We start from the raw sequence: 14,127 nt of genomic DNA, 5'->3' as shown, positions 1-14,127 counted from the left end.
TGAGGTTCGTGACACTGTACAGGAGATAGGAATCAAGACCATCTCCATAGAAAAGAAATGCAAAAAAGCAAAATGGCTGTCTGGGAAGGCCTTACAAATAGCTGTGAAAAGAAAAGAAGCAAAAAGCAAAGGAGAAAAGTAAAGATATAAGCATATGAATGCAGAGTTCCAAAGAATTGCAAGGAGAGATAAGAAAGCCTTCCCTAGCGATCAATGCAAAGAAATAGAGGAAAACAACAGAATGGGAAAGACTAGAGATCTCTTCAAGAAAATTAGATATACCAATGGACATTTCATGCAAAGATGGGCTCGATAAAGGACAGAAATGGTAGGGACCTAACAGAAGCAGAAGATATTAAGAAGAGGTGGCAAGAATACACAGAAGAACTGTACAAAAAAGATCTTCACGACCCAGATAATCACGATATGATAACTCATCTAGAGCCAGCCATCCTTAGTCAAGTGGGCCTTAGAAAGCATCACTACGAACAAAGCTAGCGGAGGTGATGGAATTCCAGTTGAGCTATTTCAAATCCTGAAAGACGATGCTGTGAAAGTGCTGCACTCACTATGCCAGCAAATTTGGAAAACTCAGCAGTGGCCACAGGACTGGAAAAGGTCAGTTTTCATTCCAATCCCAAAGAAAGGCAATGCTAAAGAATGCTCAAAGTACCGCACAATTGCACTCATCTCACGTGCTAGTAAAGTAATGCTCAAAATTCTCCAAGCCAGGCTTCAGCAATACGTGAACCGTGAACTTCCTGATGTTCAAGCTGGTTTTAGAAAAGGCAGAGGAATCAGAGATCAAATTGCCAACATCCGCTGGGTCATCAAAAAAGCAAGAGAGTTCCATAAAAACATCTATTTCTGCTTTATTGACTATGCCAAAGCCTTTGACTATGTGTATCACAATAAACTGTGGAAAATTCTGCAAGAGATGGGAATACCAGACCACCTGACCTGCCTCTTGAGAAATCTGTATGCAGGTCAGGAAGCAACAGTTAGAACTGGACATGGAACAACAGACTGGTTCCAAATAGGAAAAGGAGTACGTCAAGGCTGTATATTATCATCCTGCTTGTTTAACTTATATGCAGAGTACATCATGAGAAACACTGGACTGGAAGAAACACAAGCTGGAATTAAGATTGCCAGGAGAAATATGAATAACCTCAGATATGCAGATGACACCACCCTTATGGCACAAAGTAAAGAGGAACTAAAAAGCCTCTTGATGAAAGTGAAAGTGGAGAGTGAAAAAGTTGGCTTAAAACTCAACATTCAGAAAATGAAGATCATGGCATCTGGTCCCATCACTTCATGGGAAATAGATGGGAAACAGTGGAAACAGTGTCAGACTTTACTTTTTTGGGCTCCAAAATCACTGCAGATGGTGACTGCAGCCATGAAATTAAAAGATGCTTACTCCTTGGAAGGAAAGTTATGACCAAACTAGATAGCATATTCAAAAGCAGAGACATTACTTTGCCAACAAAGGTTCGTCTAGTCAAGGCTATGGTTTTTCCTGTGGTCATGTATGGATGTGAGAGCTGGACTGTGAAGAAGGCTGAGCGCTGAAGAATTGATGCTTTTGAACTGTGGTGTTGGAGAAGACTCTTGAGAGTCCCTTGGACTACAAGGAGATCCAACCAGTCCATTCTGAAGGAGATCAGCCCTGGGATTCCTTCTGAGGGAATGATGCTGAAGCTGAAACTCCAGTACTTTGGCCACCTCATGTGAAGAGTTGACTCATTGGAAAAGACTCTGATGCTGGGAGGGACTGGGGGCAGGAGAAGAAGGGGACGACAGAGGATGAGATGGCTGGATGGACGTGAGTCTGAGTGAACTCCAGGAGTTGGTGATGGACAGGGAGGCCTGGCGTGCTGTGATTCTTGGGGTCGCGAAGAGTCAGATACGACTGAGTGACTGAACTGAACTGAACTATACTGTAACTTCTGACGTGCATGCATGATTGCATGCTATGTCACTCCAGTCTTGTCTGAGTCTTTGAGACAGTATGGACTGCAGCCTGTCAGGCTCCTCTGTCCATGGGATACTATTGGACAGAGTGGGTTGCCATGCTCTCCTCCAGGAGATCTTCCCAACCCACATCTCCTACATGTCCTGCATTGGCAGGTGGGTTCTTTACCACTAGAGCCACCTAGCAAGCCCTAGCTCCGACTAGAATGCTTATCTATTAGAAATCCAAGTGATTCAATTTCTGATTTCATTCAGATCATTTCTTTGTCTTCCTAGTTCTTAACACTACCTGACATTATATTAAATTTTTTGTTTGTGTGCCATCTATCACCACTAGAATACAAGCTATGTCAAGCCAGGACACTGGTTTATTGCCTGGTATGTAACCAATGCTTTATAAAAACTTTAAGAAAATGGAGAAGTTTAATGTATTTATTGTATTATTATAGCATTTTTTTTTTGCACAGTTCTTTACAAAATTTACAGTGACTGTCTTCCCTATGGATTATAAACTCTAAATTAAAGGACTAAGTATTTTCTCTTCTTCTACCCAAAAATCTACCTTATTTAATAGTAGGTACACAGGCAATATTTGTGATGTAAAATACCTTCATTTTATATTGTCAGTGAGTGAGGGAATTCTTATAAACAAGGAAAGCTAAGAATATCAGCTTGATTAGGTCACATATGGTAAAAACAAGAAGGAACTCTGCAAGAAAATACCTTGAAGACCTTCGGATTATTTTTGCCCCATTTTCAGCATTAAGGTTTCCATCTGCTAGGAGAAGTTTTCTGGAAACAGTAGCTTAGGAAAATACACAATATGAAGCTCTTATAATTGCCATGTTTATACTGAGTTCTGGGTTAGCTGCTTTGAAACAGTCCTGGTAAAAATAAACTTTCAATGTGTTTTAAGCAATCAGTGTTTCCAATAAGCACTGTCAACATGACCTTTAGTGGTCTCCAGAACTTCTCCTTTACTAAGTATTTAACTGGATGCTCAACCTCTATGCCTTCCTGTCTGCCTTTAATTTTCCCTCAGCAATTTTAATGCTGGAACAACAACAAAATACACAAGTCATCCTCTGGGAGGATTTCTAACCATAATTTGAAAAGCCCTTGAAATAAGAAAATTGAAATGGATTAGAGGAAGAATAGTAGTACATATTACATATTCGTACATACATATGTATGTAATTATATTACATACATAGGGTAAACAACTATAAATGCACATCACATTCTCTCTCCTATTTTCTATTCAACACTCAACTGTAAGTCCCTACCTCGTTTTCTTTCAAGGAGAAATTTTAGATTCCACATGTAGAAATCATGTAGAAATACTTTTTGATAAAATTATTGCCCATGTTCCATAATAATGATAATATTTAAGAATATTTATAATTCCTATTAAATTACCTAAGGAAAGTCATCCTAAAACTCTTAAATCTCTTGTCATATTTTCATATTAATACTTGGGGCCTCTTTATAAAGTAAATCTGCTGCTGCTGCTGCTAAGTCACTTCAGTCGTGTCCGACTCTGTGCGACCCCATAGACGGCAGGCAGCCCACCAGGCTCCCCCGTCCCTGGGATTCTCCAGGCAAGAACACTGGAGTGGGTTGCCATTTCCTTCTCCAATGCATGAAAGTGAAAAGTGAAAGTGAAGTCGCTCAGTATCCATCACTAAAAGAGAGTCAATATTAATACAATGAGACATTATTGAAAAGTTCACAAGCTACAAATATAAATCATGTATAATGAATTCTATTGTAAGTAATTTTATAGATAATTTGAAATAACCCAAGGTCACATCATAAATGTGTAATTCATCTAGCAGTCAATGTAATGATAAACATAGAGAAAGAATACACCAGTTGTTACACATCCCATTTTTTCCTTTTTTTTAGCTTCACTGAAAACAAAATCATAAGATATTTAAAACCATACATTGTGGTGATCTAACACGCATATATATTGTGAGAGTATTTCTTTTCCATCATCTAGTTATTTAACATACTCATCACCTCACATATTACTTTTTATTCTATAAGAACATTTAAGTTCTATTTTCTTAGCAACAATACAGTACTATCAACTATGGGAATCATGCTTTACATTAGATCCTTAACTCTTTTTCCTCTTAAAGCTGAAAGTCTGTTCCTCCTTACCAACTTCTCTCTATTGCCTAACCCACTCTTCTAGTACCTAGCAACCACTTTTCTACTAATTTTTTAAAAATATTCTTCATATAAAGGCAGTAATTGTCCTTCTTGGTGTGGCTTATTTTCCTTAGCATAATGCCCTCTAGGTCCATCTACATTATCACAAATGGTAGGATGTTCTTATTTTTCATAACTGAATAATATTCATATATATACACATATCAATATCAATACATATATGGAGAATATATGTTTGTGTGTGTGTATATATATATATATATATATATATATATATAAAACATTTCTTTATCCACTTATCTGAAGACTGTTTCCATGTCATAGCTATTGTGATTATTCCTGCGATGAACATGGAACTATATATAACTCTGAAATACAATTTTCCAATTTCTTTGAATACACACCCAGAAGCAGAATTGCCAGATCATATGATTCTTCAAGAAATTACAAGCTCTATTTGTAATTTTTTGAGGAACCTCCATACTGTTTTCCATAATGGCTATACCAATATACATTCCTACCAACAGTGTACAAGTGTTCCCTTTAGTCCATATCCTCACCAGTATTTATCATCTCTTGTATTTTTACTGATAGCTATTCTAACATGTGTGATGCATTATCACATTGTGGTTTAGATTTACTTTTTTGAAAAGGCCATCCTTTCCTCATTATACATTCTTGGCCATTTTGTCATAAATTAATTGACCATATATGCATGTTTATTTCTGGGCTCTGCAATCTGTTCCATTGATCTGTATCTCTGTTTTTATGTCAATACTATACCGTTCTGATTACTATAGCTTTATAATACATTTTGAAATCAGATCGTGTAATGCTTCTAGCTTTGTTCTTCTCTCTCAAGACTGCTTTGGGCAGGTTCTTTCACATCTTTTTTCTTAGAACAGAAAAAAGTAGATCATACCAACAATTTTTATATCTCATAAAATATAATAAGCAACATGAATCAAATTTGATTTGTACTCTTAAATCTATTTTCAAGGGAAGGTATCAATAAAGAGAAATAGAGAAAAAAAATTTCAATTCTATAATTTTATATCTAATTCATATCAACTTCTGGATTTCAAAACATATATTTGCTCGAAAACTGAAATCATCAAATAATAACAACAGAATCCTAAAACATACATGTTCTAGTAAGGTAAAAAAAAAAAAAAAGACTAGAAATAGGACACAGAGAAGAGAAGGTGGCTAAATTTAAATTTTAATTGCTGTTGATTTCAGCTATAACCACCATTTTCTAGACCAAACTTAAGACTTCTTGAATGCCAGGCAGTCAATAGAGGAAAACAGTCATTTTTACGTATGAAATATAAGGAAGATTCAGTGAATACAACCATAGACCCTTTTTAGTTTAAACACCCCAAAACAGGCATTGGTATTTGTTTTCCTAAGGAAATAATAAGGACTTATTCTCAAGACCATGTATGACTTATGAGAGAAACAAAGCAAGGTTAGGTATAAAGCCCCAGCACACCAGAAGCACTTCTATAGTACTGCAGGACTTTCTCACCTTAAAAGTCGTGGTGCCATACAGCTTGGTAGTGTGGACTGTCTCTGGAAGGACATTAGTGATATTGGTGATAAATTCTTCCAAGTACTTACAGGATTTCTCCAAGTGTGTTGTATTGATAATAATCTGGACAAGCTAGAAAATAACAAGAACATGTAAGGGTCATTTGACTATTTAACCTTGGATGCATGGCTCATTATGAATCTACTGGTATAAGAAAAATAAAAGGCATAATGGCAGAGGCCATCTGTATTCTGTAAATGTTAAAGTGAAAGCACAGGATAGGTATCACTTCCTCTATGAAGATTTCCCTGACTTCCCAAAGAATCTAGCATTTCCCCCAACTATAGGAGTAAATGTCACTATTTTAAACTCATATCTTTGGTTCAAAATAAAGACTAGGCTAAGATAAAAAACTGATAGTATTTAGCACACAACCTGGAAATAAATAATTGCCAAATGAATAAAATAAACTCCTATTAAAAGAATAAGACAGTAAAGGACAGTAAGTTTCAAAATAAGGCACAGTGAACATAGGAATTTTGGAACAGTTGCAATATATAAATAAACTACATCAGTTTCTATGAAAGAAAAAAATATGAGCACAGGAATCAGAGAAACCAGGGAGCAACTACTTACAAATTATTGATACTGACAAAGTTTCTTGACTTCTCTAAGCCTATTTATTTACCTGTAAAATATTAATAATAATTTCTAACTCACACTTATTATGAAGACTAAATATTCTTTTGTTAATACTATTTTCCTTTTCTTACAGAAGAGATCCTTAAAGAAGGCAGTACTGATGATAAAAAGCCATCTCTAAATTTCTTCGAGAGCAAGATGAGAAAGAAAACTGCTGTCTGTAGAATTAAACTTTCTAAACCACTTTACAGTTCATTTTCTTACATCACCCTCCTAGCAACCTGAAGAAGTAAGTTAAGTGGGCATACTTATTACTTCCATTCTACCATAAGAGAAACAAAAAATGAAATTAAACTGGGATTCAAATCCAAGTCATCAACCTTCAAATTATGGTCTCATCTTAATGATTTCAGCCAGTGCCTTTTAGCATAAGCTTAAGATGGCAGCCCTGGAGTACTACATTTTTATGTATACTAGGCTGAACTATCAGATTCAGGGGCTGACATCAACCATACATCTCCATTCTTTGATTCTACCTTATGTAAAAAATTAAGTTAAAATTTTTAATGACTGATACCTACTATGTACCAATACAATATTGTAAAGTAATTCACCTCCAATTAAAATAAATACATTTATATTGAAAAAAAAACTATTCACATTCCCCAAAAAGAAATACAAAGAGAAAGTAAAATGGAACCTTTTTACTTTTCTTTTCTACATCTTTAACTTTTCATTTTCACAAGAATATGTCTAGGGGTGGGGTTGTGGTAGGCAGGGGAGTTTTGGTGTTTAAGGCTATGAATGAACTTGCATCCTCTTTTAGTCTAGTGAGATAATAATCCAGAGAAGTAAGTAGATGACAGAAGGGGAAAACTGGAGTTAAAGATGAAGGGAGGTACTACACATTTTTAAATCAAATGATATTCGAAAACAATGTTTAAAAGATAGAACTGTACTTCAGTAAAAGTGACTGTATTATGCTGTGGAATATTAAATTAAATTATTAATAGGACCATAATCAGAAATACTATACTAAAGCCTTTGATTGTATGGATCACAACAAATTGTGGAAAATTCTTAGAGAGATGTGAGTACGTCTCAGACTCTCTTACCTGTCTCCTGAGAAACTTGTATGCAGGTCAAGAAGCAACAGTTAGAACCAGACACAGAACAACAGACTGGTTCAAAACTGGGAAAGGAGTACACCAAAGCTGTGTATTGTCACCTTGCTTATTTAACTTATGTGCAGAGTACATCATGAGAAATGCCAAGCTGGATGAAACACAAGCTAGAATCAAGATTGCTGAGAGAAATATCGATAACCTCAGATATGCCAATGATAACACTCTAATGGCAGAAAGTGAAGAGGAACTAAAGAGCCTCTTGATGAAGGTAAAAGAGGAGTGAAAAAGCTGGCTTAAAACTCAACATTCAGAAAACGAAGATCATGGCATCTGGTCCCATCACTTCATGGGAAATAGATGGGGAAACAGTGGAAACAGTGTCAGACTTAATTTTTCTGGGCTCCAAAATCACTACAGATGGTGACTGCAGCCATGAGAGTCCTTTGGACAGCAAGGAGATCAAACCAATCAGTCCTAAAGGAAATCAATGCTGAATATTCATCGGAAGGACTGATGCTGAAGATGAAGCTCCAATACTATAGCTACCTGATTGAAAAACCTTCTCATTGGAAAAGACCCTGCTGCTGGTAAAGCTTGAAGGCAAAAGAGAAGGGGGTGGCAGAGAGTGAAATGGTTAGATAGCATCACTGATTCAACAGACCCGAATGTGAGCAAACTCCAGGAGATAGCGAAGGACAGGAAGCCTGGTGTGTTGCAGTCCAAGCAGTCTCAAAGAGTCGGACATGACTTCACGACTGAACAACAACAACCTCCTCAAACAGCACACAGCACAGGGCCAAATACACAGTTCATTCTCCAAAAATACATGTCAACTCATAATAATGCTTTAGTAATAGATTCAAGTAAGGGAAAAGGTAACTTCTACCCACTAAGGATCAGCCAAAAACAGCTACTTTTGAAATATAATGGCAAAGATAAAAGACTGAGTTCCAAGAAAGATAAGTTAGGGCAACAATGGGACTAAGTCTTTTACTATTTCCCAAAACTCATCAGACAAGTTCATATTAATCATTAGGCTCTTTCTGGGCTTTCCTGGTGGCTCAAATAGTAAAGAATCTGCCTGCAGTGTGGGAGACCTGGGTTCGATCCCAGGGTTGGGCTTCCCAGGTAGGGGTAGTGGTAAAGAACACAACTGCCGATGCAGGAGACATAAGAGACATGGGTTCAATCCTTGTGTCAGGAAGATACCCTGGGGTATGGAATGACAACCCACTCCAGTATTCTTGCCTGGAGAATCCCCAAGGACAGAGAAGCCTGGTGGGCTACAGTCCATGGGGTCTCAAAGAATTAGACACGAGTGAAGCAACTTAGCACATACCCAGGTCCTTTCCATTTATTCGATAGTTTGAATTTGGACACTTCGAATTTTGGAAAAAAAATTCTGTCACCTATAAAATTACCCAAAATATCAGCTTTTTAACTTGAGAGTGCTTTAGGGGAAAACACCCACAAAAATAAGTGATTTCTTACCCTCTTCCTTTCAATGTGTTTCTTCTTCAGAGAAGGACTAAAATCACTTTAAAAATTTAAATTTTATACATTAAATCATTCTTCTTCATGAGTGGGAATGTGGCTACTGGAAAGGTTGTCTTGATGTGGAAGCTAGAAAAGTAAGAGAGTTAATTTGGGGAACCAAAAATTTTCTATTTTAAAATGAGCATTACCAATAGGGAACACATTCTATCTATCAAAAGAAATCCTAATAATAAGGAGGAATCGTGTCATGTTATAGAAATAAAAAACAGTGGCAGTCAAAGAGAAAATTGTCATGTTTTGCAGGATATTGGCAGTTAAAAAAAAAAGGAGGCGGCTTCACTGGGTACAGTAGTAATTTCCCATGATTTTTTAAAGATCTGTCAACACAAAAGATCACCATGAATTACATCAATTGGCTGTCAGTCACTTTTGAAATGTTTCATTGCTGAGCACAGAAGAGACTATTAAAACACTCTAGGATTACAGTAGATATCATGTCATTTTCAAAGGGAATATTTGTCTGTTAATGAGGTCTAAGTGATCTCTACTCCTGAATGACAGCTAACCAAAATCCTTAAAAGGGCATTTACAAATGTGAAGCCAGATGCTTTGGGAGTTATTTTGAACTTAAGGGTGAAATGAAGCAATTTCTTATATCAACTTCCATCAGAGTTTGAGCTCCTTTGATATTTTTAACCCATACTACCCACTCTCGTTTAAAAATATATCACTGCAGCAGTCTAAACTGTCCTATTGTTTCAAGAACATGGAACTAACAATGTATTAAGATACTGGTTATATCTCACATAAAGTGGATTTCCATGAAAACTGTACACACACACACAAAAAAACACCAAAAAGCAAAGAAACACTTCCACAACCAAATGACAGAAGTTACTTAGACGAAAAACCATTAAGAAACAGGAATTTTTTTTTTTTTTGGGGGGGGGGCTCTTTCCTTCCTAAAATCAGAGAGAATCTAATAAAGAAGGCACAGAGTAGATTGTAGGCATCACTTCTTCAACTTTGCTCCAAACACCACAGCAGAAGCTGAACTATGATCACAGATAGGTGTTCATATTCCTGACAAACTCCAGGAAAGAAAATGTCTTCATAATCGTTAACAGTTCAAAACTAAGCCTTAAATTCCAAGAAGAGGCTTCCATTCCTGATTATAAGTTACTTCTGATATATTACATTACCTTGTCCCCCAAAACAGATAATTTAGTATACTGAAGCTCCAAATGGACTAATCCAAGCCAAGAAAATGACTCTTTCCACCCACCAATGCCTCTCAACTCCTGATAGAAAAGATTAAAAACTAAATAACAGTCTTATTTCTCATTCACAAGTATAAGCTATCCCTAAGACCAGTCCATCATAAAGGAGATCAGTCCTGGGTGTTCATTGGAAGGACTAATGTTGAAGCTGAAACTCCAGTACTTTGGCCATCTCATGCGAAGAGTTAACTCATTGGAAAAGACCCTGATGCTGGGAAAGATTGAGGGCAGGAGGAGAAGGGGACGACAGAGGATAAGATGGTTGGATGGCATCACCAACCCAATGGACATGGGTTTGGGTTGACTCAGGAGTTGGTGATGGACAGGGAGGCCTGTGAGCTGCAGTTCACGGGGTCGCAAAGAGTTGGACACAACCGAGTGAATGAACTGAACTGAACTGAAGACTTCAAGGAATTTTATCTCCATTTCACCGCAGCAAGAGGGTATAAAAAGCTGTGTCAGCTACCCATTTTATACCATCTCTATGGTAAATATCTAAACTATTAAAATACTTGGAATTACTGGTTTCAAATTCAAAGGACTAACACAAAGGTTATATTTGAAAAACTTCTGTATACAATGTTTTAACATAATATTAGCAATATCGTTGCTGTTAACAATAGGGGATGGAGACAAATGATATGCAGGAGATAACATAGGAATGGTCATCAACCTAAACTATATTAAAAGGAAAAGGAGAATGCAAAGCATCAGTCATTTATTCAGATCCCCTGGGGCATGATTATAATCATAAAAATATGTGTTCAATATGGTATAACTACTAGCCCCTCTAAATTTCTTTAACTTTACACTGAAAACCTACCTACCTACTTTCTTTTTTTTTTTTCCCCTTCTTCTCTCTTTCATTACTTAACAATTTCTATATGCCCAGGAACTGGGATAGGGTTGTACATAATTATACACAAGACACAGTCCTTGGTTTCATGGAGATTATAGTAAACATATAAACATACAAATACATAGTATGACAGCAGGTGGTAGTAAGCACCGGGAATAGGAGAGAGAAAAAGTAGGTACAAGGGGAGGGTATTAATCTATCTGAGCTACTTGGAGATAGGGTGGTCAAGAGGCCTCTTTAAGGAAATAATATTTGAGAAGGAATTTAAGTGAAGGTATATTGCTGTCATGTGTAATAAATAAATTATTTTATGTCTAATTTATATTTTAAGCCTTTCTATAGTTACATTCTTCATAAAGAAACAGAATATCCTTTCATTCACTGTAAAACCTTCATGGATCACAGCCTTGTCATGGCAAAGAGGCTTGTATAACTCAATGAAGCTATGAGCCATGCAGTACAGGGCCACCCAGGATGGATGGGTCATAGTGAAGTTACGACAAATCATGGTCCACTGGAAGAGGAAATAGCAACCCAGTCCAGTATTCTTGCTTGGAAAACCCCATGAACAGTATGAAAAGGCAAAAATACAGGACACTGGAAGATGAGCTCTCCAAGTAGAAAAGTGTTCAGTATGCTACTGGGGAAGAGCAGAGGGCAATAACTAACAGCTCCAGAAAGAATGCAGCAGCTGGGACAAAGTGGAAACATGAGCAATTGTGGTAGTACCTGATGGTGAAAGTACATTCAGTGTTGTAAAGAACAATATTGCATAGGAACCTGTAGTGTTAAGTCCATGAATCAAGGTAAACTGGATATGGTCAAGCAGGAGATGGCAAGATAGAACATCTCAGGAATGAGTGAACTAAAATGGACATGAATGGGCAAACTTAATTCATTATATTTACTACTATCGGCAAGAATCCCTTAGAAGAAGAGTAGCCCTCACAGTCCACAAATGAGTACAAAATGCAGTACTTGGGTGGAACCTGAAAAGAAAGAATGATCTCAATTCATTTCCAAGGCAAACCATTCAACATCACAGCAAACCAAGTCTATGCCCCAACCACTGATGTCAAAGAAGCTGAAGCTGACAAGTTCTATGAGGATCTACTTTCTAGAACTAATACCAAAAATGATGTCCTTTTCATCAGGGGACTGGAATACAAAAGTAGGAAATCAAGAGATACCTGGAACCATTGGCAAGTTTGGTTTGGGATACGAGCAGGGCAAAGGCTAACAGAATTTAGACAAGAGAACACACTGGTCATAGCAAATACCCTTTCCCAACAACCCAAGAGATGACCTTACACATGGACATTATGACTGCCCTGTTGCTCAGTTGTTTCAATCATGTAAGACTCTTTGTGACCGTATGGGCTGTAGCCTGCCGGGCTCCTCTGTCCATGGAATTCTCCAGGCAAGAATACTGGACTTTGTTCCCATGCCCTCCTCCAAGGGATCTTCCCAACCCAGCGGTCAAACTTGCATCTCCTACATTCCCAGTAGGGGTTCTTTACTACTAGAGCCACCTGGGAAGCCCCATGGACATCATTAAATGGTCAATACTGAAATCAGACTGATTATGTTCTTTGAGGCCAAAGAAGGAGAAGCTCTATACAGTCAGCAAAAATAAGACCTGTAGCTGACTACTGCTAATATGATGAGCTCTTTATTGCAAAATTCAGGCTTAAATTGAACAAAGTAGGGAAATTCACCAGGACATTCAGGTACGACCTAAATCAAATTTCTTACATTATATTCAGTGGAGGTGACAAATAGATTCAAGGGATTAGATCGGGTAGACAGAGTGTGTGAAGAACAATGGATGGAGGTTTGTAACACTATACAGGGGGCAGTGACCAAAACTACCCCAAACAAAGTGGTTGTCCAAGGAGGCTTTACAAATAGCTTTGAAAGAAGAGAAGAGAAATGCAAAGGAGAAAGAAAGATACAGCCAACTGAATGCAGAGTTCCAGACAACAGCAAGCAGAGATAAGAAGACCTCCTTAAATGAACAGTGCAAAGAAACAGAGGAAAATAATAGAAGGGCAAAGACATCTCCTCAAAAACACTGAAGAGATCAAGGGACCATTTCAGGCAAGAATGAGCATGATAAAGGACAGAACTGATAAGGATGTAACAGAAGCAGAAGAGATTAAGAAGAGGTGGCAAGAAAACACAGAAGAATTTCAGATAATCATGATGGTGTGACCATTATTCAAGAGTCAGACATCCTGTAGTGTGAAGTCAAGTGGGCCTTAGGAAGCATTACTATGAGGAAGCTAGAGGTGACAGAATCACAGCTGAGCTATTTAAAAATCCTAATAGATGATGCTGTTAAAGCGCTGTACTCAATATGCCAGCAAATTTGGAAAATTCAGCAGTGGCCACAGGACTGGAAAGAGTCAAGTTTTCATTCCAATCCAAAAGAAAAGCAATGCCAAAGAATGTCCCAACTACAACTGTGCTCATCTCACATGCTAGCAAGGTTATGTTGAAAATCCTTCAAGCTAGGCTTCAGCAGTACATGAACTGAGAACTTTCAGATGTATAAGCTGGGTTTTGAAGAGGCAGAAGAAAGAGAGATCAAACTGCAACATTCATTAGATCTTGGAGAAAGCCAAGTAATTCCAGGAAAACTACTTCTGCTTCACTGACTTTGCTAAAGCCCTTGACTGTGCGGATAATAACAAATTGTTGAAAATTCTTCAAGAGACGGGAGTACTAGATCACCTTATCTGTCTCCTGAGAAACCTATATGTGAATCAAGAAGTAACAGAACCAGACATGAAACAATGAACTGGTTCAAAATTGTGAAAGGAGTACGATTAGGCTGTAAATTATCACCCTGATTATTTAACTTATATGTAGAGTACAACATGTGCAGTGCTGAGCTAGATGAATCAAAAACTGGAATCAAGACTGCCAGGAGAAATATCAACAACCTCAGATATGCAGATGATACCATTTTAGTGGCAGAAAGTGAAGAAGAACTAAAGAGCCTCTTGATGAGGGTAAAAGAGG

The 14,127-nt window shown here is 37.4% G+C and overlaps 1 protein-coding gene and 1 long non-coding RNA gene across 3 annotated transcripts in view; one reads left to right on the top strand and one right to left on the bottom strand.

The window, feature by feature from the left end:
* LOC113901052 overlaps window positions 1-6,581 on the top strand; it is a 104,553-nt gene extending 97,972 nt beyond the window's left edge. Inside the window, exon 3 of the long non-coding RNA XR_003513295.1 lies at window positions 6,471-6,581. This is a non-coding gene — a long non-coding RNA (uncharacterized LOC113901052). The remainder of the gene's footprint in view (window positions 1-6,470) is intronic.
* Window positions 1-14,127, bottom strand: part of EXOC6B (exocyst complex component 6B) — a 723,575-nt gene that overhangs the window by 269,336 nt on the left and 440,112 nt on the right. For both annotated transcript variants that reach the window (XM_027554900.1, XM_027554901.1), the window contains exon 17: window positions 5,693-5,827. In XM_027554900.1, coding sequence (XP_027410701.1) covers window positions 5,693-5,827 — 135 coding nt within the window. The remainder of the gene's footprint in view (window positions 1-5,692; window positions 5,828-14,127) is intronic.

Source organism: Bos indicus x Bos taurus, chromosome 11 (genome assembly GCF_003369695.1).
Source record: "Bos indicus x Bos taurus breed Angus x Brahman F1 hybrid chromosome 11, Bos_hybrid_MaternalHap_v2.0, whole genome shotgun sequence".
Lineage (NCBI taxonomy): Eukaryota > Metazoa > Chordata > Mammalia > Artiodactyla > Bovidae > Bos > Bos indicus x Bos taurus.
Note: the sequence above shows the minus strand (reverse complement) of the source record. Positions and strands in the feature narration are given on the sequence as shown.